The sequence below is a fragment of the Euleptes europaea genome, chromosome 11, assembly GCF_029931775.1.
Source record: "Euleptes europaea isolate rEulEur1 chromosome 11, rEulEur1.hap1, whole genome shotgun sequence".
In the NCBI taxonomy this organism is placed as follows: domain Eukaryota; kingdom Metazoa; phylum Chordata; class Lepidosauria; order Squamata; family Sphaerodactylidae; genus Euleptes; species Euleptes europaea.
Genome location: NC_079322.1, coordinates 48,023,005 through 48,049,160, shown reverse-complemented (window position 1 = coordinate 48,049,160; position 26,156 = coordinate 48,023,005). Strand labels below are relative to the sequence as shown.

Below are 26,156 nucleotides of genomic sequence, written 5' to 3'. Positions count from 1 at the left end.
TGTTATAGGGGGTTATTCTGTATTAAATGAAATGAAATTTCATTTCCCCCTTTTTAAAGTGTGAAGTAGTTGATGGATAGCTAGTGGCTGTTAAATCCAGGGAAAGGATAAAGAAGCAATTCCAAGTATTTCAAACTATTTCAGATATCCCATTTTTCTGATATATCCTGTTATAGGCACAATCTACATAGGGTGAGCAACTTGGTTTCAGGTTTTGAAGCTTGCTTCCAAACAGTTTCCCCTGAAGAAACACTGCAAGTTCATTTGTGCTGTAAAGGAAACCGGAATATACTGCTGTTGCTATGCACTTGTACAATGACAGTGGTGAAAAGTGCCGTCAAGTCACAACCATCTTATGTTGACCCCGTAGGGTTTTCAAGGCAAGACACAGTGGTTTGCCTCTGCATAGCAACCCAGGACTTCCTTGGTGGTCTCCCATCCCAAGTACTAACCAGGGCTGACTCTGCTTAGCCCCCAAGTTCTGCTAAGATCAGGCTAGCCCTGGCCATTCAGGACAGGTGATTTGCACCATTCATTTCAAATATTCAAAACATTACAACAGCTCTGCATATCCTTGAATCTTATCACCATAAAGTAAGGTAGAGGCAGATGTGTTAGAGGTGGGAAAATAACCTTGGGAAAGGAAAACATTGAGGTACAATCTGTTTATTTGGATATGATGTAACAGTAAGTGTTCTAAGTAGGTGAAAATGAAGTTGGACAAGAATTACTGATGCATGATCTAGTTTCCTTTCCTTTGGTGCCAGGAGGATTTAATGGTGTGCAGGGATATTAATCACATGTTTTTTCTTCCTATGCAATTTACAGAGGTGAAGGAGAAGAGGGCAGTTCGGGAAGCGTCTGACCCCCCACAGTTTAGCCACCCTTAGTTTCTCAACAGGAACTTTGCTGCCACCTCATCTCCCACACACACTTTGCTTGGTATAACCATGCAGTAGAATGAAGTGGGAGAATTTTGAAGTTACCAAATGGGCTGTACCTAGGGTTGCCAAACCTCCTGGTGCTAGCTGGAGATCTCCAACCGATAGAGATCAGTTCCCCTGGAGAAAATGGCTGCTTTGGCAATTGGACTGTATGGTGTTGAAGTCCCTCCCCTCCCCAAACCCCGCCCTCCTCAGGCTCTGCCCCCAAAATCTCCAGGTATTTCCCAACCCAGAGCTGGCAACCCTAGCGGTATCATCTCAGACTGCAGGCAGGAAAGAGTCTTAGTTTTAGTGCTCCCCCATATAAAAACTCCTATCAGTGAGAAAGGTTATAGACTAATCCTTCACATGCTGTTCTAGTTTTCCACTTAGAGGGAATTATTAATGTGAGGAAATTTGGGGGGAAATGTACTCTCTCTAGGGTTGCAGAGACTGGCAACTGGTGTAAGGGTTGGAGGGATGCTGTGTCATGGGAGCAATTTTATTTATTAATGCAGCCTCATGTACTAATTGGAGCCAGCATGGTGTAATGGTTAAGAGCAGTGGTTTGGAGCAGTGGACTCTAATCTGGAGAACCGAGTTTGATTCCCCACTCCTCCACGTGAGCGGAGGATGCTAATCTGGTGAACCAGGTTGGTTTTCCCACTCCTACACATGAAGCCGGCTGGGTGACCTTGGGCTAGTCACAGCTCCCTTAGGGCTCTCTCTGCCCCACCTACCACACAGGGTGCCTGTTGCGGGGAGGGGAAGGTGATTGTAAGCCAGTTTGATTCTTCCTTAAGTGGTAGAGAAAGTCAGCATATAAAAACTGACTCTTCTTCTTCTTCTTTTGAAAGTTCTTACCAGAAATGGCAAAGGGTAGCTCTAGGAATCACTGGGAACTCTACAGTAATAGCATAGAGTTTCTAGCTATTCTTAGAGCTACCCTTTGTCACTTCTGGTAAGAACTTCCTTTAAGTAAATAAGGCTGTATTTTTTAAAATTTTCTATTGCCACTGCTCCAAGTGGTAGTGGGCAGCAGGGAATCCACTACCAGGGACTTGGCTGCCCTAAATCTCTCATCTGTAGTCTGAAGTGGCATAATCCATTCTTCACCATTTCAGCTTCCTACCACTTTACTACCACCTCTTTCTGGCTACATGTATAGACCAGGTCTGAGTAGCATAAATATTTGTCCTCATGACTGGCATGGAGTTTAGGCCACTTCCTCACTGAGATTAACAACGGTTGATTTATTTTTAACCTTACATTCATATCTGCTAAATCTCAAAGGGCCTTGAAGTTATATATACATGAAAATTTCTGGTGGTAAGCGCTGAAAAAAATCACTGGCTGCTCATTTGACCTTTTCAATTGTACATGTTCGGGTAGCCACACGTGGTGAGGAGATTTTAGACATTACTACTGGGGAAATGTTTGGCTGTGCTTGTGTTAATGTGGTAACATTTGAACTGGCCCCAAGTAAGCAGACAGCTCACAGATTTTACTATGTTGGTCTATCTTCCTCTCCCCTTTGCTGGACAGCTGATGTTCCTGCTTAAACAGGATACTTGCTATGTTTCTAGTGGCATATGAAAGATAGCCATGAGGGAATGAGTTTGCAGTGGCAGCCATCATAATGAATGACTCACTTAATGCAAAATGAAACCTGAGAAGCAGTTATGCATCTACTGAAAGATATATGCTCAGCCAATACTTTTCGAAGCATTTACAACATATCTGACAAAAGAGTGAATGAACGTGCATCACTTAATCTGCTATCATATCGGCAGTATTAAATGAGGCACACCATACAGTTTGGTAAGATCTGGAATAACAGGCTAGTGCGCCCATATGTGACATTTAGTACTTGTAGTATTTTATACCAACTATATAATTGCAATGCATTCCTTAATATGTTAAATGATTGCTTGTGTGCATCTGACTTAACAGGCTTCACGGGAGTATTTAGAAAGCAGATGGGCATTCTATCCACTACGTAAAAACTACAGGAGGCTGAAGATGAAAGACTCACACTCTTTGAAGGTTGATAGATTAGCATACGACAGCAACCTCACAGGCTTTGCCTGTGCCAGTTGATTAGTGCATAGTTTAGTATGAATTTGATGCACATCTGTAAGTGGCATTTGGACAGTCCACAATCAAGAATCAGCACAGATATCCCATCGCTACACAAATGAACACATGAACACATGAAACTGCTTCATACTGAATCAGACCCTTGGTCCATCAAAATCAGTATTGTCTACTCAGACCGGCAGCAGCTTTCCAGGGTCTCAGGCAGGGGTCTTTCACATCACCTACTTGCCTAGTCCCTTTAACTGGAGATGCTGGGGATTGAACCTGGGACCTTCTGCATACCAAGCAGATGCTCTACCGCTGAACCACAGCCCCTCCCCAAAGATGCTGCAAGCCAAAGAGTTAAATTTCAATTTCACTTAGAAACGCTGCTTCATAAAACTTGGATTACAGTCTACTTCTGCTAAATATTGCAAGATATTGCTGTTGCTCCCCCCACCCCCGGTTGCATACAAATGCACTGGTTTTGTTTACTTCCTAGGTAAGGGTGTGCATTCGGTAAAGCTAGACCAACATTTAAAAAAAATGGCTTTTAAAACTATAGCTGGTAATCCTGATCCAAAATAAGCTGAAATTTTTTAGCTTTTTTCTGGGATCATTTTGGGATTGTCAGCTGCAGCAGTAGAAACCCTGGGGGGGAAAAAACCCCTAAAAAACCACATCAGTACATTTGTGCTGAACTCTGAGCGCTTTAAAGATTAAATCCCCCTTCTCCATTACAGTCTTAGGGAATCTTTCTGGGGCTCTGGTTTTTTTTTTTTTTTTTTTTTTTAAGGTAGAGGCACCAACGTTTCAGCATAGCTGCTGCGCTGCTTACAAGAGCCCATAAGTCTGGTAAAGGTTGGGTCAAAGGGTCCAATTTTATGGGCCCCCAAATGTAAAGAAATTGGTACCCCTAAAACTGGACCCTCTGACCCAATCTTTACCAAATTTGGGGTTCTTGTAAGGAGAGTCACTAGCACTAATGCTGAAGATTTGGTGCCTCTACCTTAAAAAACAACGCCCCGAGCCCCAGAAAGATTCCCCATGGACTATAATTGAGAAGAAGGGGGGTACGGTGTGAATGTGCCAAAGCATTTTTTTTATTTTAAAAAGGATTCTACTTTCTTCTTTTGAAAGGGGTAAAAAAAGATTTTTATATTGGTGCAGCAGTAGAAAGGGGAGAAACCCCTTTTAAAAGGAAAAAAAACTGCATCGGCACAATGTAACATTTCCCACATATCCTACTTATATGACTTAAAAAAAAGATTTTAGTCTTCCTATGAACCATGACAACAGCAACCTTTTAGAAATACCACTATGTTCTTCTAAAAATAAAATAATCATAAAGAAGATATTCTGTTTAGTGTTTACAATACCATTTGTTATGACTCATGAAACTGGGAGCCTGTGACAATGGTTTAATCTTCATTGCAATGGATAGTTCCCTTAAACTCCAACCCTTGACCTTAATGCTCCCAACACTTGGCCAAGACATTCATCATCTCTTACATATTTGCATCAAATCCCCCACTGCATTCCTGTGTAATAATGCACAGCCAAACAGAAATGGAGTCTTGCTCCTTACATAGAAAAAAGAAGAAACAAAGGCAGAAAAAGTCAGTGTCAAGCAAAAACTGGTAATGCCCACCCCACAGTTTGCCCAAAATGAAGGATAGGTAGGAGGCATACATATGGAAGAATTAAGTGAAATTCATGGGCCCAAAGGAAGGATGCAGTGTGATTAGACATTCAAGACCATTATGATTGTGAAAACACTGAGCAGAAAGTAAAAACAAATAAGACCAGTATGAAGTAAGAAAATTACGGTAGAAAACACAACAATCACACAAATTAAAGTCAGCAAGAAAATCCCCCCTTCCAGAGCCAAAGCATAACCAGAATCAGAAAAAATGTAAAATAGACAATCCATAACAGTATCTAGTCAAAAATAGATGATAAACAGATGATAAAATACATAATGGTTGAAAAAAACCCTGTTCAGATTCATGTATAATATGTCAAGTTTTATAAAACTGGTAACATCCGGAAAGGCTGTAGCTTCTTCCCAAGAACTGGCACAATGAGAAGGCTCAATTTTGTAGAAGCATCAGCTCAGAATCAGGAACCCAGGTCTAACATGACTGTCCAATATCTTGGGGGAGGGGGAGTATAGCTTTCATAGAACTGATCTTCCAGAGTTTAGTGAAGGACACCATGTCTTGCATTTCCCTTGACTTTCAAAGGTATTTACAGTCTACCTGACAGTATTTGTATTTATAGCTAGGTCACAAGAGCCCACAGAATGATGAATTGAACTACAGCATGTCTTTTATCTTGTTTTCAGGATTAGCCTCCAAGGCTTCACTGGCACATAGCAATTGATCTTCTGCATCAGCAGTTTGGTCTTTTTCTTTACTGAAGAAAGGTTTCCCTAGTTTTTCATGCTAATGGACATCTCACCGGTCATGGCTCATTGTGAGATTAGAAATGATGACACTAGTTAATGTGGCAGCAGAGTCTTCCCTGCACATCAACAATGGCAAGAGGATGCACCAGCCAGACTAGAATGAGCAAATACAGCATTCTCTGAACATTTTCGATTATCTGAATTATTTTTGATTATTAGAAGAACATCATGATTTCTTAAAATCCATGAAATACAACTTTTTCAAAGCCAAGTATTCAGAAGTGAGTATTTAAGATAGCAGGATATGCTTTTCTGGTTTCCTGTTAGGAAATACGGTTCAATATTACTTGTCAAAGAATTTGGGTAAGATCATAACAAGGCTGTCTAAAAGAGAATTTATAGGTCAGCTCTTCTGCCACAACATTTTCCCCTAATTAACTCATGGTGTCACCACTCAGTGCTAAGGTCCAACAAGGACTCAGCTCCTCATGTTTGGCAACCAGATATCTAATGATAGCCAGATGCATGGGGGCTAGGGAGCAGATGATGCCCTGTACCTGGCAAAAGATTAACAGTGCAATCCTTAGCAGAGTTACACTCTTCCAAGACCACTGACGTCAACTAACTCTGCTTAGAACTGCACTGCAAATGTCTTATGGATCTTACCAAATTGTTAAAAAACAAACTGGCTCATAGCAAGAGAAAAATTCATGTCTGCATATTAAAATGCATATGTAGCAGGTTCAATTCAAGGTGTTTTGATACCCAAAGCAAGGAGCTCCTTATCACTTCCTGGGCCTGTACCACCTCCAGCTGGGTCTAAGCAAAGCCCCTGCTGCGCTCCAGCAGTCTCTCTGGGCTCAGGATGAGAGATCAGTTATCCTGCTGAAGGCTGGGAACTAATAGAGCCCTCGCTGTGCATTGGCACCCTCCTCATTGCGCTGCCTCGAGCCGTTGTTTGGGTGGCTCATCCAGAGAACCGGCCCTGAGAGGTAGTATAATTCAGGACCCAAAATGTAACCTTTACTATAGTACTTATTTCTTGGGCAGGAAGTCCAATTGATTTCAGAGCAAATGATCACTGAGGGCACTTTCACACATGCCGAATCATGTACTTGCAATCCACTTTCAATGCACTTCAACAATAGCTTGCAAGTGGATTTTGCCATTTCACACATAAAATCCAGATTCAAAGTGCCCTGAAAGTGGATTGAAAGTGCATTATTTGGCATGTGTGAAAGTGTCCTAACCGTGCATTCCTGAGCAGAATGCCTGCGCAGCTATTTGGAGGCAATGCAGCGGCGCAGCCTCCTCGCAGCACCAAAAATCCATGCAACCCAAGCTGTAACAGCTTAGGAGGCTGCCTAATGGCAGCCCTGCCCTCAGGCAGGCGCCGGGACCCCCCGGGAAAACATCCCAGGACGCCAGGACATCCCGGGAATGCCTCCCGGGAACGCCTCCCGGGAAGCCGCTGCAGCCTTTGCCAGAGTCCAGACACCAGTGTAAAGTTCCATTGGTGTCCAAGCCCGGCGCTGCCGCAGCCGGCAACTGGCATATGGCCCTGCATGCCGGCACTGGGCCCCCAAACGCCAGCGTATGCCGCCCAGATGCTGGCGCTGTAGGCCCTTGCGCTGGCGCAGGCCTTCACCGGTCTCCAAAGGCCTTTTGTCCTGGCCACAAGCGCGGCTCAGGAATGCGCTGTAAGTCATGTACTCAAGCCATAAAAGTATAGAATTCCTTAACAGAGATTATTAGTTATACTACTGAGTGTCATATTATATTAGCATGTATGGGTATATGCATGAATGTATGTATCTATCTGTCGTCTGTTTTCTAAACATTTAAAGCGGCTAACAATATACACACATCAGTGGAAACACACTAGCTATAGGGGAAGACAAAACAGAGCTTTAAAAGCCTTTACTCTGAATTTCTATTCCACTTTGGTTTCCTTTCAACATAGCTGCAGGGTGAAGTATGTAAAAAAGACTTTTAAAATGATAAAAGTGTACCAGTAAACAATAAAGCGACGTCTGCAACCACATGGACTCTTTTACAGCATCTGAGAGTTTACTATCAGACACACAAGCAATTAAATAAGAAATGCTGCACTTCACATGGATACTCCCAACAGCTGTTGTAGAAACATTCACTGATGCACAGATATTCCTCTCTAATCCCTGGCCTAAGCCTGGCAACCACAATGAGCTTTGTGGAGTCAGCACAAATCAATGTATCTCATTTAATTAATGCTAAAGGGGAAAATAATCTCACACTAATAAGGCAGCAGACAACCCATCCAGGACTGGTTGACTGTGCCTGAGGTCTTAAAAATAAACCGACATGAATTAAGAAGTGCATTACGACCTACATAAAAAATGTAAACTTTCTCTGCTGTATCATAATGCTGACCAAGAGAAGAGTTACAGGAGAAGACGGTTATAATCCTCGGTGGCGCTTTTATATAGCGCTAGTCTGAATTACAATAGCTAGGGGGGTTCTGCCATCGATAGCTGCCAGAAAACAGCAACGGCAGTGAGCCTTTTTGAGTTCACCTCCTGTGCCAGTGGTATCTGCTCCAGAGGTTTATGGTACACGTTCACGTTTCTACAGACAGTAACAGCACTGGGAAAATGGCAAGGGGAAAAGAGAATTGCTGCCAAATACAATAAAAGCTTTATCTGCCGGCACTTGATTACCCAGAACGTTCAGTTAACTGGTATGTCTCCCCCCTCTTGGCTACAAGACCCCTGCATCTTCAGGTGCATGCATGCCTCACTCCTGCCTCTCCAGCTGGCCAACCTGATGCTGACAGCCACCACTGCCAACTGATGTCATCATCTGGTGCCTCCTTCCCACTCAGCCTGTCTCAAGCTGTTGGGAGCCAGCCATGCTGAAGTGCTCCCAGTCAACTGGCCCGCTTGTCTGCCTGTTGTGTAGGGTGGTTCCATGGTTCAGGGAGAAGGAGAAGGGTCAGGCCATGTCCAATGGGCATGAGTGGAAGAGTTATCTAATATGTTCTGCCTCTTTTACATCAAACTATTTGTGAATAACTGAGAGCTGCCAAACAGAGAAGTCCTTTTTAACGTGGTCCCATTGGGGCGGGGCGGGTGGGCAGGGAAGCCTCTAGGTTTCTCTGCAGCGATTCAGTCTTCATTACAATATCACGCTACCGTTGTAGAGAAAATGTCTAATTTACTAAGAAGCCACATAATTCTTATTACCAGGAACTACCTATCAGATGTTTTAACTTTTCTTGTTGCTCTGCATTCTCAAAAGTATCTTAGATACAGACTGGTATTCATTATCTTTCTTATACATACTGAATACCTGTGATAAATGGAGGTTGTCTAACACAATGTCATCTGGAAAAAAAAATCCATTCAATAGAATTAAATCTTTTCAATTCCAATGCTGCCTCCAAAACTGTCCATGTATTATTATTATTTTTTAAAGAACACTATGCCCACCAGTATGACAAATTATGGACTAAAATGATTTTTTAAACTGTGACTAAAATGATTTTTTCCCCATTGTACTACAAAATAAGAAGACTGGCAGGAATGGAGGAGAGATTATCTCTGGAATTCAGTTTCATGGAATTCTCAAACAACAGGTTTGGATAAACACTCACAGATGGGAAAACATAAAAATTGCTGCAGACATGTTAAAGACTGATGAGAAACTAGAATGTATATTGAGTTGGCAGGCTGTCTCTTTTGGGATACCCAGAATCATTGTTAGACTTGATTTCATTTCATTTTGCAGTTTTCTTCATGCACTGGAAAATTAAAAAGATAAAAAACGTATTGTTCTGAAAGCAAATTGAAAATATTATGAATTCCCTGGAGGCAAGGAAACAACACAATCGAGGGCCGTGCATGGGCTAACAAAATGAGAATTACCAAAAATGCCAGCTAATTTGCTGAGGGAATGACAGGCCAATGTGAACTATCAATGTGGCATAAATATTCAACAGAAGTTAAATGCATAATAAGCCTATGAAGTCATCTGACTTCTTGAAGGCGCAAGAATGTTGCGTCTTCAGTGCTTCAGGATTGCTTCATGTGATCTGCACAAAGATGTGATGAGAAGCTGTGTCCTAGCAGGAGATGGGCTTCCTACAGTGTGTGTGTGTGTGTATGTGTTAAGTGCCGTGAAGTCGCTTCCGACTCATGGCGACCCTATGAATGAAAGTCCTCCAAAACGTCCTATCTTTGACAGCCTTGTTCAGATCTTGCAAACTGAGGGCTGTGGCTTCCTTTATTGAGTCAGTCCATCTCTTGTTGGGTCATCCTCTTTTCCTGGTACCCTCAACTTTTCCTAGCATGACTGTCTTTTCCAGGGACTCTTGTCGTCTCATTATGTGACCAAAATATGATAGCCTCAGTTTAGTCATTTTAGCTTCTAGGGTCAGTTCAGCCTTGATTTGATCTATAACCCACTGATTTGTTTTTTTGGGGGGGCAGTCCACGCTATTCGTAACACTCTCCTCCAACACCACATTTCAAAGGAATCTATTTTCTTCCTATCAGCTTTTTTCAATGTCCAGCTTTCACACCCATACATAGTAATAGGGAATAAGATGCCATGAAATAATCTAATCTTGGTGGCCAGTGACATCCTTACACTTCAAAATCTTTTCTAGCTCCTTCATGGCTGCCCTTCCCCGTCTCAATCTCCTCCTGATTTCTTGGCTGCAGTCTCCCTTTTGGTTGATGGTGGAGCCAAGGAATAGAAAGTCTAGAACAATTTCAATTTTCTCATTGTCAACCTTAAAGTTGTGTAATTCTCCTGTAGTCATTACTTTTGTTTTCTTGATGTTTAGCTGTAGTCCTGCTTTGGCACTATCTCTTTTAACTTTCAGCAGTAGTCGTTTCAAAGCTTCACTATTTTCTGCCAATAACGTAGTATCATCGGCATATCTCAATGTTCCTTAATGTTCCTCCCTCCAATTTTCACTCCACCTTCATCTAAATCTAATCCATCTTTCCTAATTATATGTTCTGCTTATAGATTGAAGAGATAGGGAGATAAAATACATCCTTGTCTGACACCTTTGCCAATTGGAAAACCGTTCCATTTCTCCATATTCTGTTCTAACTCTGGCCTCTTGTCCAGAGTACAGGTTGCGCATCAAAACGATCAGATGTAGTGGCAAACCCATTTCCTTTAAAACCAGCCTTAGCTTTTCGTGATCCGCACAGTCAAAAGCTTTGCTGTAATCTATGAAACACAAGCTGATTTTTTCTGAAATTCTCTCGTATGCTCCAGTAACCAACGTATATTTGCAATATGATTTCGGGTGCCTCTTCCTCTTCTGAACACAGCTTGAACATCAGGCATTTCTCGTTCCATGTACGGTAACAGCCTTTGCTGTAAGATTTTGAGCATCATTTTACTTGCGTGATAAATTAATGAGATGGTCCAATAGTTGCTGCAATCTTTGATGTCTTCTTTCTTGGGAACTGGAATGTAAATGGATCCTTTCCACTCTGTGGGCCATTGTTTTTTTTTTTCCATATCTGTTGGCATATTCTTGTCAAGATTTTGATGGACTCCATTTCTGTGGCTTGGAATAGCTCTATTGATATCCCATCTGCTCCTGGTGATTTGTTTCTCCCGATTGCTCTCAGTGCAGCTTTCACTTCACTTTCTAAAACTGTAGGTTCTTCTTCAAAAGATTCTTCTTGGAAAGAATCTGACATCCTTTCATCTCTTCTGTATAGTTCTTCAGTGTATTGTTCCCACCTTTTCTTTATTTTGTCCTGTTCAGTTAATGTATTTCCATGCCGATCATTCAGCATGCCTAACAGTGCTTTAAATTTCCCTTTGATTTATTGGATCTTGAGAAACAGATCTCTTGTTCTTCCTTTTTTGTTGTTCTCTTCTATTTCTTTACACTGGTCATTATAATAGTTCTCTTTGTCTCTATGTGCGAGTCACTGGAATGTTTCACTTAGACTTTTGATTCTGTTTCTGTCACCTTCTATTTGTGCTTCTCGTCTATCTTTGGCAATTTTAAGAGTTTCCTCAGACATCCATCGAGGTTTTTCATTTCTTTTGGCTACAGGAATAGACTTTGCACATTCTTCCTTGATAATATCTCTAGTTTCCACACCCATAATTCTTCAGGTTTACATTCAATTGAACTCAGTAATGCAAATCTGTTCCTTACATAGTCTTTAAACTCTTCAGGAATATTGGTTAGATTGTATTTTGGTGCTATGAATGTGTGTGTAAGCGCCTTCAACTCACAGCTGATTTATGGTGACCCCTTGTGGAGTTTTCAAGGCAAGAGACTAACAGAGGTGGTTTGCCAGTGCCTTCCTCTGCACAACAACCCTGGTATTGCTTGGTGGTCTCCCATCCAAATACTAACCAGGACTGACCCTGCTTAGCTTCCGAGATCTGACGAGATCAGGCTATTCCATGAGCCCTTCCCTCCCATCCCTACAGTGTATACTCATATCAAATGAATATCTTTAAAAATGTACATAGGTTTCACTATAAGAACACACTACAGTCATAACGTACAAAGCAGTTCTGCGTTTTACTGTGAAGTTAACGCTGGCATTGGACAAAACCTCAGTTCAGGATAGTTTTATAGAATAACATTCATGCAAAAGCAGCTATCTTTCTATACTGCTACCCTAAATACGGCCCCTGAATTATGTATCCTGAAAGTATGTAGGATTAATGCTATTTTACACTTGATTTGTTATCATAATAAAGGACATCAGACCAAGATCAGTGTGAAATTATGTGAGGCTCAGACTGTTACCTACTGTTCACAGTCATCTGTGTGTCTCAGGGTGTGCTAACTTCCGAGGCTGAACAAAAGAATTACAAAGGTTAATTTTTCATGTATTGTATTCCTGCTCTTGTGATAAGCAATAATATGATTTTCCCTTCTTCCACTGAAAGACAGCAATTCCATCAGCCTGTTGCCCATGCTTTGGAGTTCTATATATAACAGCAAGAACCCAACAGACACAACTCATGAAAAACAGAGCCCAATATATTCTAGTAATGCAGAAGGGAGATATATAGCGGTGTATTAAGCAAGGACTGTATATTAATGTGAATGGGCTGATGCTGTCAGGAACAGCCACCACAGGTCTCACCACCCCCAAAATGTCAATTAAGGCAAATTGCATGATTGGCAGTGTAATTCTAAGCTCAGTTGTACCATTCTACGTTCATGGACCTCATACAGTTTTATCCATCACTACAGATGTTGCCATTTTATTTGATAGCTGACAGCCATTATAATAAAAAAGTTTAAAAATAAAGAGTTGAGAGTTATCAAACATTAAGGAAATCAAAAACAAGGTAGTCCACAGATTCTAAAAAACACACATCAGCCATCAGAGAGTGGACAGTTATCTGTCAGGAATGCTCTAGCTTTGATATTCCTGCATTGGTCAGGAACTTAGGGCTGAACTACCCAATGGATATGGCCTTTAGACTACGTGGCCCCTCCCAGTTCTAGGACACTATGAATTTTACACATGTAATGGCTGGATGTAGAACGGTAAACAATATTGGCAATAATGAAACTTCTGGATTTTCATGAGATGTGGATGTAATAGGCAACCCAGAGGTGTTGTTTGTTGTTTGTTCCTAGGCCCCATCACAACTCCATTTCCTTCTCCAGCCCCCACCTATTTCCCCACATTACAATTTATCTTCCTCTCCCATGAAGGGTGAAAGGGTGAAATGTGAATGAGCCATAGTGTAGCCATGTCAGTGAAGGCCAAGTAAAGAATTGAGAGGAACATTTGACCTAGTGTTGAGCCAGCGCTGTTATCTGTGCTTTTAGTTGAAGTTTCCAAAAGTCTGCATTCCTTGCCTCACAGGGCAAACCAACCTTTAATACACATCCTGTTTTCTTAAACATAGCAGTCAGCGATTCTCCTTACACTAGTGGAGTGAGACAGATAAGGTTGTAGTATTCTTAAAAGCATGATAAGAAGGGAGTATGGATTGCTTTTCTGTTGGTTACAATTTGGTGCAGTATGGAGTTGTCATTATGTAATTGGTGTAAACGTTCTGCATGATCCTGATGTCAGTTTGCCTTTATATGCTTATGCGTTTGCCTGTAAAGTTGTCAATGTCTTGAACTTTCTTAGGAATAGAAGCTCACCTTGATGATGATCCATCAATACAGATTTGGACCCCTTCTTTGAACCTGGCTAAAATTGGTAATTTCCCCTGTCACCCACACCTTTTCAACTCTGTTGCTCTTCTCACTTCTGCCATTTTGCAGCTTCCTTCCCTTCCCCAATCACCAGTGCTTTTTCACCAGATGAGGACATCTGCAGAAGACAGTAGACTATTTTCTCCACTGCCACCTGTTACCCCAATCATCATAAGACAGACCTCAACAAGTACAATGTCAAAGTGAATCTCATTCAGCCTGCTAAAATAGTGAGTTTCATAAAGATCCACACTTTCATGAAGATCTACACGGCAGTTCTTTTTGCCATAAGAGACAAGGAAGAGTGATTTTTTAATGTATGTATATATATGTCTGCGTTCGCATACCAGCATAACTGTAAAACAATCTAGAAAGATAAATGTTGCATTGGCTTTGAGTGCCTTGAGATATATTACATTTTGCAAAGAATAGATCTCAGTGGTATTTTTTTTTCAAATTCTTCCAATACTTGATACAAAAAAATAAACCAGAAGTCTGAGCCAAACAAAAGAAGGAAGATGTTTTTAAATACCGTGACTGTTGCATCGAGATGTTTCAACGAGTCTGCCATTTTGATCATAGCAAGCCATGGCTTGGTAACGGTAGCCTTGTCCACACTCCTTGATGTCTCCTTGCACTTTCATTCCCAGTAATACGTCCACTTTGCCCTCTGGTAAAATACAGTCTGACCAGTTCCCCACAGGCTGGGCATTATACTTGTCACACGGACAGAACTGGGTCTCAATCAGCGGATACAGCTGGGGATTTTTGCACTTTTCCCTCTTCTTACTTTTTCCTAGAAGAGAATAAAGCATCAAAGAACGCTTCCTGTTTTCTGGCACCAAAACCAGGTAATTTCAGCTGAATAGTCACCTAAAACATGTCAAGAATTTGCTAACATAATTCCCCTTTGGTGTGTCCTAATTTTAATGGCCTTTGGCCCCATGCAATAAACACTACCCACCTACCTAAAAGTGCCAAGCTTTTACCGATGATGTCTCAGGCCAGGTACTAAAATTGAATGGTGCAGCCCACACCTCCCCCCCTGGTTTTGCTACTGCTGTAATGATGCAAGACTAAAGGCTTTTGCTCATGCTCAATTAACCCCTGATTTTCTTGGGAGTCGATCCACAAGCATTAGAATTGGTTTACGCACAGTTCTTCTGCACATCTTCCCTCTCTCTGCATTTTCTCATCTGTAGAGTCAGTTTATTCTCTCCCAACACATGCCTTCAATAATGAGGATTTTCAAGGGAGGGTGCTGCTGTCATTGGAGGTGTCAAGCACCCCCCTTCTTTTAAAAACAAAGCACTAAAATATCAATATATTGCTAGAGCATTGCAACAATAGTGTAAAAGTGAATTCCTGACCTCTGTGGACAAAAGTCCTTAGGGGGACAGGAAGGGGCTCTTCAAAAGGTACCACTCGCTTTGGTGCAATTTTCTCTGCTATGTTCTCCCGCAACAGCAATTTCCTACCCTGCACCACTGGGATGCTTTTTAAAAGAAGATCAGCAATAGCTAGACAACTAGTTTATAACAATCCACTAGATTCTCTTCATTCCCCAACTTTCATTTTTTAAATAGTAAGTCTCTAGCCCATTTTTGTTGCTGAGATAACTTTCCCCCTTCTGTCTCTGTAACAGAGCCCTGACCTGGATGGCCCAGGCTAGCCTGATCTCGACAGATCTCAGAAGCTAAGCAGGGTCAGCCCTGGTTAGTATTTGGATGGGAGACCACCAAGGAAGTCCAGGGTTGCTGTGCAGAGGAAGGCACTGGCAAACCACCTCTGTTAGTCTCTTGCCATGAAACCCCCCCCAAAAAAGAGGTCGCCATAAGTAGACTTGACGGGACTTTACACATACACTCTGTAACAGAAGGAGATAGAGACCTTAAAAATGAAAGCTGGGAATTCAGAGAACCTAACTGATAGACAGTTATAACATTACAACATTATAGCAATCTATCTATTGCCTATTTAAAAAAAAAACCCTCAAAAAAGTCCCCAGTGATACAGTGAGGCAGGGAGAAATGGTGGCTGCGGAAGAATGAGGCAGGAGAAGTGTGGGGAAACCCAGCTGGAAGCCCTGTTGTCACTGCACAGAATTATCAGCCACACCAGCAACAGGAAAATTACAGGGAATTGTTGCTGTGCGGACCCAAACATCTTCCATGCAATCCTAAACAGAGATGCACCCTTTCTAAGTCTTCTGATGTTAGTGGGCTGAGAAAGGTGTAACTCTGCTTCGGATGGCACTGTCAACGCCCCTTTTTTCCTTACAAATTTAGGCACAAAACAATCCAACCTTGCAGTATAACAAATATTGCAGCACCATTCTAACACAGATGTTCCATCTTACATCCCCCAAGTCTAATGAGTGAGTTGCTAGTTAGAAATTCCAAAGGTTGTGCAGAGCTACAGCTATGCAATCCTCATTTTACTGGTTGAGGCGGCAATCCTAAGTATATTTACTTGGATTAATAGCCTCATCAACAGCACTTACCTTAGAGTAATCTGGTTTCTCACCAATCCCTCTGAACTCACTGAACTTGTTAATCACCAGATGAGATCACATGTGCAAGATTTTTATACTATTATTTCTGGTTCTACACTAAGCTCTTTCATTTGGTTTATTTGTGTGCGTGTGCGTATGTGTGTGTGTAGTTATTTCTTGGTTCTCTGAAGAAGTTAAACTATGTTTTCTCAACTATTTAATTTTTTATTTCCTTTTATATACATTTTTGCCTGTGTGCAAGTCTCACATAAATCAATGGGACTCACATATTAGTAGCCTGACACAGAAGTGTCATCCTAGTTTGTTGTTCTCAAACTTGTTAGTATTGGTTTTCATCATTTTAATAGCTTTAAGTAGACCTGGCAAAAAGCATTCTTTAATATGCATCATTATCTGAAACTTTTATTACCTAAATCTAAATCTGAAATCCGTATCTACCTCATTGCTGTTTAAATGGCAGCATAAATTGATGCCACAGTTTTCCTTTGCTTAGAAATATACAATTTTTATGAGGTGTTAAAAGAAGCGTCTCAGAAAGACACTGGGTCATTAAAATGTTTACCAGCATAGAGACAGTCTATATAGTATAATTCGTAACTTTGATTAAACTGAGAACTCTCCCATTGCTCATGAATAATTATTACATCCCAAAAAGTTAAAGATACATAAAGCAACTTTTTCAGTTATCCAGAGTTCCTTGTTAGGCAGAAAAAAATCTTATTTCATCACTCTGATAATTAGATTATACAGATCTTGCTTAGGTGGAATTTATTCAAGCCGTCAATCCATCATCAGGATTATGCACGAACATATAAATCCTGTGTCTAAATATAAGATTGTCACTGTGCCCATGACCCAGAATTTGCCCATTCAATGGAAAAAGAGGAAGGGGAGTTAGTGGTCCAAAGTCAAGACTTTCCATTGTTTAATTCTACTATAGTTCTGCACATAAGAAACTAACGGGCCATTCCTGAGGCTGGGGGCCGAATCGCCTTAGGAGGCGGCTTGACACCTACACTGATGTCTGTGCCACTCGCACCAAGTAAACTGGCACAGACACTGGTGTGGGGCCACTTACACCAGCTCTCCTGGACTGCAGCAGCAGCGCAGCCCACAAACACCATCGCGGCCCCACGCCAGCATTCTCCTGGCGCAAGTCTTTGCGCCAGCATCACAGGAGGCATTCCTGGGACATTCCTAGGAGCGGAGCTGCTTTTAGGTAGCTTCCAAACCACTTTCGCCCTGAGAACGCCTCCCGGGATGCTGGCAGTCCTGCACCACCTTTTTGGGTGGCATAGGCCTGCTTTCCCCTATGGGGGGGGAGCCTTTTTCCTGATTTTTATATCGGAAAAAGGGCTTTTTTCCCCTCCGCGGTGGCCAGTAAGCCTCTGAGGAGGCTTCTCAGCTGCCTTGTCCCGGCTGCCGCAGTCCCCCCATCCCAGGAATGGGCTGTAAATGATCATCTTCAAGGGGATTTAAGCAGCTTAATCATGTTTAAGATCGTCACTTAAATATTTAACCTTGTTTCTGACGTCTTCTTCCAATTAGTGTACACACTACTTTTTACCTATGAGGCTGCTGGACTATATCTGTGACATTCGGCACACGTTAAAGTAAAAAGACTGTTATGAAGAACATATTATAATCCAACAAACCAGCCTTTCTGTTTCAAGAGTCTAAGCAAAATTCAAATCTTATTTCGAACTATCATCCACATGGACATCACAGGTGGAGCATCAACTCTTTCTAAGGTCTGTAGAAGCTAAAACACCATAAATAATTAATGATGATGGAAGAACTCAATTCCTTTTAGATCACTGAGATATTGGCCCAGGGAATACATTGTCATAAAAATACCACCCAGAAATCAGGTCTCTCTATTTTGGCCTGAAAAATTATTTTATATGGCATCTGCATTTCAACCCTTTTGGGAAGCCAACCTATAATACTAGCAAAAATTAACACAATTAACAATGTACATAATAACAACTGGTGGTTTTAGAGACATAAACAAAGCTAATTCAACTGTGGGGGTTACCACATTATGTATTCCCAGTGATGCATTAAGAGTTTGAAAACGTTATAAAAAATACTGTTCGCACTTTCTATGTATTCCCACCAATGTATTAAGAGTTTGAAAACGTTATAAAAAATACTGTTCGCACTTTGTTTGGCCCCAGTAGCTGTGAAGACGTCTTCCAACCATTTTTTAGCCGTAGCATCCAAAAATCCTTTTAAAGCGATTTTTTTTATAACATTTTCAAACTCTTAATACATTGCTGGGAATACATAATGTGGTAACCCCCTGTGTCTGTCAGTATTCTTTAACTCTTACCAACTGGGGACCGTTTTCTTGTCCGAACTGCTCCACAGTCTCCGTTGCAAGACGAGAACTTTGACCAGCTCGTGAACTGACAGTCATCTTGGCAAGGGATTTGGCAGAGTTGGGTTAAAGGTGGTAACGAGCCTGCATACTTAAGGCACTCACTGACGTCAGCCTGTCCGCCATCTTGTTTGCGACACGTTATTGCTGAAAACAGACAATATCATGACTAGTTAGTAAGTCCTTTGTTATATATGTAGTAGCTAACCAGGGTCACCCACATTTGAAACTACTACTTCAGCAATATGCTCGTGAATAATATTGTTGCCTTAGCACTGTGAATTTGTTTTCCTATTTTACAAAGAACAAAATAGTGCCTCTCCCTCAGGTAATTCAGATCAGGAATTGACACAAACAATGAAGCAAAAAATACAATGCAAGCCATTAAATGAAGGAACAAATAATGCGATCTATTATACTCCATTTTACTGAATAAATTATCCTTTCAGTGTTACTAACACACTGGAATAATGGATTTACTGGGATATGAACAGGAGACAAAACAAATCTATTTTCTAGTTCTAAATACACTATAATTATGTTTGTGAATGTTTTTAAAAATCTGAAAAGAAAATAAACCTTCTTATGAGAATTATATTTCCTCCATGTAAAAAAAGAAAGGAATGCGTATTTGGAAACATTTTACAAACTGAAAATGTCATTAAATCCCCACACAATAACACAAAGGTTTTTCTCCCCAATCATAATGTTATAAAAGGAGTTTAATGGAAGCCAAAAAATTATTTCTTGTACTCACCAACTCCACAGTAAAAGGCCAGTCACAAAGGCAGCCAAAGGGACCCATCTGCAGACAAGGTGAGTTTTCTGCATACTTGGGATATCCTTAGATATACATCGAAATATTTGTAACAGTAGAAAAGAGCAAGAGTCCAGTAGCACCTTAAAGATTAACAAAATTTCTGGCAGGATATGAGCTTTTGTGAGCCACAGCTCACTTCTTCAGATATCTGAAGCTCTGGTATCTGAAGACATGAACTGTGGCTCACAAAAGCTCATACCCTGTCAGAAATTTTGTTAGTCTTTAAGGTGCTACTGGACTCTTGCTCTTTTCTACTGCTACAAACAGACTAACACAGCTACCCATCAAGATATTTGCAATTTTTTGGAAAAACCCTCACACCTCCCAAGACCCAATGAAAACTGAGCATGCTCCCTATTCTTGCAATGCTGAGTATCAGTTAATGGAAGAGAAACCACAAGAGGTAGGGAGTAGGGACACTGGGAGACAAAAGTTCCAAAGAGTTATTCTCATCCTGAATGGAGAGATGAGCAAGGAGATTTCCCAATAGTTTCCCCCAGCCATGATTCCTTGTGGGCCTTCATTGTGTATAGTTTTAAAAAATTACATACATACGAAGCTACTGGTTAAGTTTTAATTAACATTGTCCATTTCCTCCAGAGATCTGTAGCTCATGTAATACCTAAAGGCAAACATGTCTCTGGCCAGCCAATTTTATGTGCTGGTAAGTTTTTAAAATAAACCGTTTCTAAAAGAAATGTCATGTACAACAGTCAACCCTAAACTGCACCCTACTTTTGCTTCACAGTTATGCAGCAAAATACTATTCATCCTCAGAAGTAAATTTCTATGGCTTCAGTAGGATATGCTCCCAAATAAATGGGCATAGGGCAGGAGAAGGAGAATGAAAGACTTTGCAAACTTAACACCTTCCAGAATTCTCAACGGTAGAGCTAAAAGTATGATAGCATTTTTTTTACTTTCAGCTTGACATCAGTCAGCTGAGCATCTCCCTAGAAAACATTAAGGTTCTTATTTCTTGAAAATATGGAAGTAATTTCTGACCCAGAACCTCAAAGTCAAGTCCTATACTTGACCTTTGAGGTACCAGAGCAGCAAGTAGTCTTTCACTATCACCGTGCAATTAATTGACTTGAGATTAATTTTGACTCTGTGGTGGTACAAACTTGCCTTCACATGTGTGACAATAATAACTGTGATATTTCTGAACGGTGACAACAATAAGCCTGTTGATATAGCAGCATAACCAAGAGAGCGCTACAATAAACACAGGACCTACAAATGTGCAAGGGCTTTAATGTTACACAAAGGACACTTTATGGACACATATGAACTCTGGGGAGTGGTCATGTGCAGTCTTTGCTCTTTGTACATTTATAAGTGAAATATACAGCTGTGCCTCCAAGGTACAATCTAAAATGACCTGGTATGAACAGGACCAGGAGGAATTCCTAGGTCTGCAACAGAATACAAAATACTCTTCTGCCATACTACAGCCTCCTAAAAAACAACTCCAAGCGCAGGCAAGAGGAAGTCTTGACAAAGGTGTAGAGATACAGCAAGCAAAATCGGGGAACCAAGACCTAATTTTTATTGATCGAGATAACCAGCTTGACCTATATTTAAAACTGGTTCTTATGTTATTTTCTTTAACAGATGTGTTTAGGATAATCTATGCAAAGAAAGGCCAAAACCAAAAGTCCACCTTCATACCCACCAAACAATGCGCCTTCAGTGCACTTTAGTGATCATTTGCAAGTGGATTCTGCCATTTCCAACAGTTGCAAAGTGCATTGAAAGTAGATTGAAAGTGCATCATACCGTGTGTGTGAAAGCACTGGAACTGCCAAATGTTTGTCTGACACAGGAACTCAGGGAACCATCTTTAAAAATCTCTGTCAGATTTCAGGTTCACAACTGACTCTCCTGAAAATCACATGGATGCAAGTCTTCCACTGATTTCTCTCATATTTCTAACTGGGATAAGTTATAGCAGAATGACTTTGATTTGTTGCATCAGGAAAATGGAAATCAAAGCCCCATTTAGTTAACTCTCTGTCGCTGCAGGCAGATGACAGGAAGGAGGGAGGACTAGGCAAGACAGACAAAGTGAGCGGGAAGAGAGAGGACAAATTAAGAGGCCAGTAGCAGCATTTGGTTCGACTGCCAGTTTGGTTATGATGGTAGGCTTGCAGTGCCACTGAAGAATACGCTATGACCAATCTTTTTATATTGACTCTAGCCTTAGGGTTGGAGGTGGAAAGTGCCGTCAAGCCTCAGCCAACTTATGGCTATCCCATAGGATTTTCAAGGCAAGAGACATTCAGAGGTGGTTTGCCATTCCTGCCTCTGCATAGCAACCCTTGACTTCCTTGGTGGTCTCCCAGCCAATTACTAACCAGAGCTGACTCTGCTTAGCTTCCAAGATCTGATGAAATCAGGCTAGCCTGGGCCATCCAGGTCAGGACATCTTAGGGTTATATACTGACATATTGGCAGAAGGGTGTGCAGATGGTTCTGCTGCAAGGTAAGCTCCGCTTCTCCTTGCTTTCACTCGTAACTTCAGACAACTTTTATCTCACCACAAGGTAACTTTTGGGCACGCAAGGCCAACAAACCACATGAAGCTTATTTTGCTGAAAGTGCAGCTATAAATTAAATAAAAAACATAGTAAGATAAATACAACTACTCACCCATGCTGGGTTAGAGTATGTGGCAGCCTAATAATATCTCGGCAACCTAGCAAGTGACGCTTTTATGAGAAGAGGCTTCAAGCAGATAATTCCCATTAGTGTATTGACATGTCATCTTGTTGCAGCAGCAGACTAGGAAGTGAAAACGGTCCTGGAGCAAGCTAAGCCAAGTGGCCCCCATGGCCCCAGCAAACCATTGCTGCAGGGCCACTCAGCAGTGCTAACAACAGCCATTATCTCACCCACTGCTTCCTCCTGCAAACTGGAGCAGTGCAGGAGGAGATAACTGATGAGCTGATGCCAGCTACCACTGCTGATGAAAGGTCTCCTCTGAGCCAGATAGCCCTGAGGCAGTGGCAGAGGTGCTGGGTCTTGGCTCAGTTTGCTCCTGGTCACCAGGGGCTACCTAGAGCAATGACCCACCAGGAAATTTCCCTGTAAGTTATGTGGCCAGTCCACCCCTGTCTTCATGTGAGAAGAGGGTTGTTGTTAAGAGAAGTTTTGATGGACTGTAGGTAGAGTTGCCAGGTCCCCACTCTTGATCAGAGGGAGGTTTTCAGGGGCTGGGCTGGGTTGGCAATCCACATGCGATGATGTCACTCCTAGGTTTTCTTCCAGAAGCGTTGCATTGCCATGGCCGATTTAGCACGCAATCCCCCCAAACTTTGGGGGGTTGAGTGCTAAAGCAGCTGCTCCGATGAGGCGCTTCCGGGCGGTAAACCCGGAAGTGACGCCATCGTGTGTGCGTGGCCGCGCGTGCACAATCACCGCTTCAGAGCAGCTGGGTGAATTGGCAGGCACCCACCTGGCAACTTTAACTGTAGGGCAGCAGATACTACAAGAGAGGTAGTATTTCGGTTAAATAGCAGCCCAAATTCTCCTCTGAAATTCTTCTTTCACGCACATCCTAATATATGGCATTTTAAGTTACATATTCCATCAACCAAGTCCTCTGTGCATTATTTGCATGGGGCAAATGACATCTGGAACAAGAAACCAGTCTCTCATCACACAGCGCCAGACTAATAATTAATCTTACCCACTCACATCAAAGTGATTACAGGCATTAGCAACAAGAATAACAAATGTGATTATTCTGGATAAAACACAAATAACTATGAACTGGTCCCCTAAAACGTAAGGGTCTAGTTGTCAATTTTATTTGCATTTGGCTTAGTGAATGCACTATTTCCCCAGTTTATCATTTGGGGTCTCCCAGAAGTATGGTATGAAATAAACCGCACTACAGATTTTGCAGACAAAAGATCTTGATATAGTTAGAGCTGATAGCACAGCTTGAACTACACCACAAGGGGCCATAAGCTGATATATTATTGTTATGAGAGTAGTTAAATACAAAGTCTGTTGTATGTATGCAAATAAGTGCCATTTTGGGTCACCTCTCTCTCTCTTTCTCTCTCTTTAATAACAAGTACTCAGAGCATCAAATTATACCAATCCCACCCCACAAAAAAAAAAAAAAAAGAGGAAAAAGAATTTCAAACTGAATTTATGTTGCTGCTTAAAATATTTGTGATTTGGCAAAAGATAATTTCCACTGCATTTAAGCACCCTTCTTAATTCTTCTGTGTCATTCTCCTCTTCTGTTCAGAAGCACCAATTCTGTAGAGGTAAAAGTATCTTTATCATCCTGCTTTGCAGATGTTTTCACAGCTTCTTATATTTGTATAATATTTTAGCTGAAATATCCACTGATTATTTCTTCTGGGGAGGGGATACGCTTGTGGTGGTTATAGATTTTACTATTAGTTACCCTTCCTTTAGATAGCTACATTGTTCTAGTAACTGTTATTCCTGGGTTTTTTTGTTATTAGAAGATACTTCCCCTTGAGACAAGATCAGGAAAGTAAAAAGTATATTAGACTCCAGAAAGACAGCTTTACTTAAACTAAGATTTTTAAAAAAAACCTAAACTTGTAGACTGACACTTTTAATACAGATGTGTCCAACTAGAATTGTATGTATCATTATTTTACTTCTTTTTTCATCATTATATGCTTAAATTGCTATAGAAAAGTTGACAAATCTACTCTCTTTTATGGTTGAGAACTTGTTCCATCAGTTCTGGGTTTGCATGAGAATATTCAGATTTATCCAAATCAGATGGAATGCAGTAATAAAAATAATGATTAATCCAAGTTCTTTGAAAAGGTGTCATTCACTTTTGGTTTGCTCCAAAGTAGGCCCTGCTAGCCTACGTTTTGTTGCCTATGGTTTCAACTTCTTTCTTATATTAGCACTTCTAGCGCCACTTCTCTATTGGTACTTCTTTTCTGGATGAAACTTGAATTTGGCAGATCGATATTGGTCAAATCAAATGGTTATTAATAATTCTGCATGTTGATATCCTACAGGATTATATTCACTCTGCAGTAACCACACAGCTACTATGCCTCAATACCACCATTCTCCATACTGGATCAGAGAAGACCTTCTTTCCTTCACCTTTGGGCTGAACGAGGACCCTTAATCTTTCTTTCAGCAGCCCGTTACCACACCCTCAACTCACCTCCAAGCAGGTAGTTTCACATTCAACTTTGCATATTCAGTATTTCCATCCCAAACACACACCAGCAATCCAGGCTGATGAGAAACTAGCAGGTGGGGTGTATTTGCAGGGGGAGGCAAAGAAACCTTCCTCCTCACCAAAGCTACACCACTGTATCTGTACACCACTGTATACCAAAGCTAAACCACACCATCTTCCCAACCCCACTTTGCACAACAGAAGCAATGGTTTGGCTTCAAAGACATGGAGTTACAGTAGAATATGTAGGATTGATTGTTTGGAAGTGATAAGAACTCTATTCCACTGTACAGGTTTCTAGAAATGTACTTTAAATCTCTGTATGTAACAGCTGGGTTGATGTCTACTAGTTTTCACTATTATAAGAAAGAACAGCATTTCATTCAAGTGAAATGACTTTTGTGTCCGGGTCTCTGTTGGGTGATTACATAATACAGAAACAGAAGACAAGGCCTGGCACAATAGCCAGTCTCGGTTTCAGAGGGGTTCTTGATCAAAACAGCAAAATAGTAAGTTAGGCATGAAATGCTGTGGAGTAGCTGTGTCAAGGGAAACGTAAACTTGCACTGTACGGCAATATATTTTATTTCTGATAGGGGTCTTCAAGCCATTTCTTTCACGATCTCCAGTATTACCCCATTTTTCCTTTCTTAGGAATGTGTGCAGTTTTATGAATGAAGCTCAGGCTTCAAAGAAATTAGATACGCCTTTTGAACAGCAATTAGAATCTATACAGAGATGTTTCCATCGTTGCATTTTTAGTTCCTATTTGTGCTCCGGATTTCTTGGCCGCACACTTGAACCTCCGTTTTTGAGGCTTTATTTAGAAAACAAACAGCACTTTCTCCTGATAACAGATGAAAACAAGCCCTTTACAGGCATTACAACTATACATATTAGGAGTTTGCCAACTGCAGGTATTGGGAGCATGCAGCACCTACAGTCCTTCCAGTATGCACAGTTGCTATATTGTTCCCTCCTGGCATGATCTAGGATGTGCTTCCTGATGAAGCTTGTTTGGACAACCTTGCTGGGTTGGAGGAAGCCCAAGTCCCTTAACGGCAGTAACTCCAAACAATCAGGCAAATCAGCTTTCTTGCATGACCACCTCTTAGATGAATCATGTTCTTGCCTACCTGCCCCTCCCCATAGCTGGGGCTACTGCTGCCATGGCTCCTTCTTGGCTAGTCTAGCCTGCAGTGAGGCTGTAGCAAAGCACCGATGCCCTGGGTGGATCCTGAAATGCAGGAGCCGTTTGGCGCTTGCTGGGAGTCTCCCTCATCCTCTTGCAGCCAGTGCCAAATAGGTAATGGGGGCAGGCCCTGCTGGAGTCCGCCAGACTATCACTCTATCAGCTCTTTGACTATAATGGGAGGAGAGGCTTGAGGCTCTTGGGGGAAGCAGTTGGCCCCTTGGACAGTCCTCAGGCCCCAGTAACTGCCCACCTTACCAACTAATGGCACCGGCCCTGTCTGACAGGGGCAACATGTGAACTTTGCACATGTATCCAGCCTCTGTACAGATTTCACAAACCCTGATATTTCAGGGTTCTGGTTTGCATGTACTGACGCTGAAAATCCATGCATTGCCCCTTTCAGACAGCATGGAGACCACATGTAA

General features: G+C 41.5%; 1 protein-coding gene across 2 annotated transcripts in view; it reads right to left on the bottom strand.

Annotated features, from left to right (window-relative positions):
- THSD7A (thrombospondin type 1 domain containing 7A) overlaps positions 1 to 26,156 on the bottom strand; it is a 282,025-nt gene that overhangs the window by 49,165 nt on the left and 206,704 nt on the right. For both annotated transcript variants that reach the window (XM_056857536.1, XM_056857537.1), the window contains 2 exons: positions 18,466 to 18,660; positions 14,148 to 14,411 (listed from right to left, as the gene is read on the bottom strand). In XM_056857536.1, the coding sequence (XP_056713514.1) occupies positions 14,148 to 14,411; positions 18,466 to 18,660 (459 nt within the window). The remainder of the gene's footprint in view (positions 1 to 14,147; positions 14,412 to 18,465; positions 18,661 to 26,156) is intronic.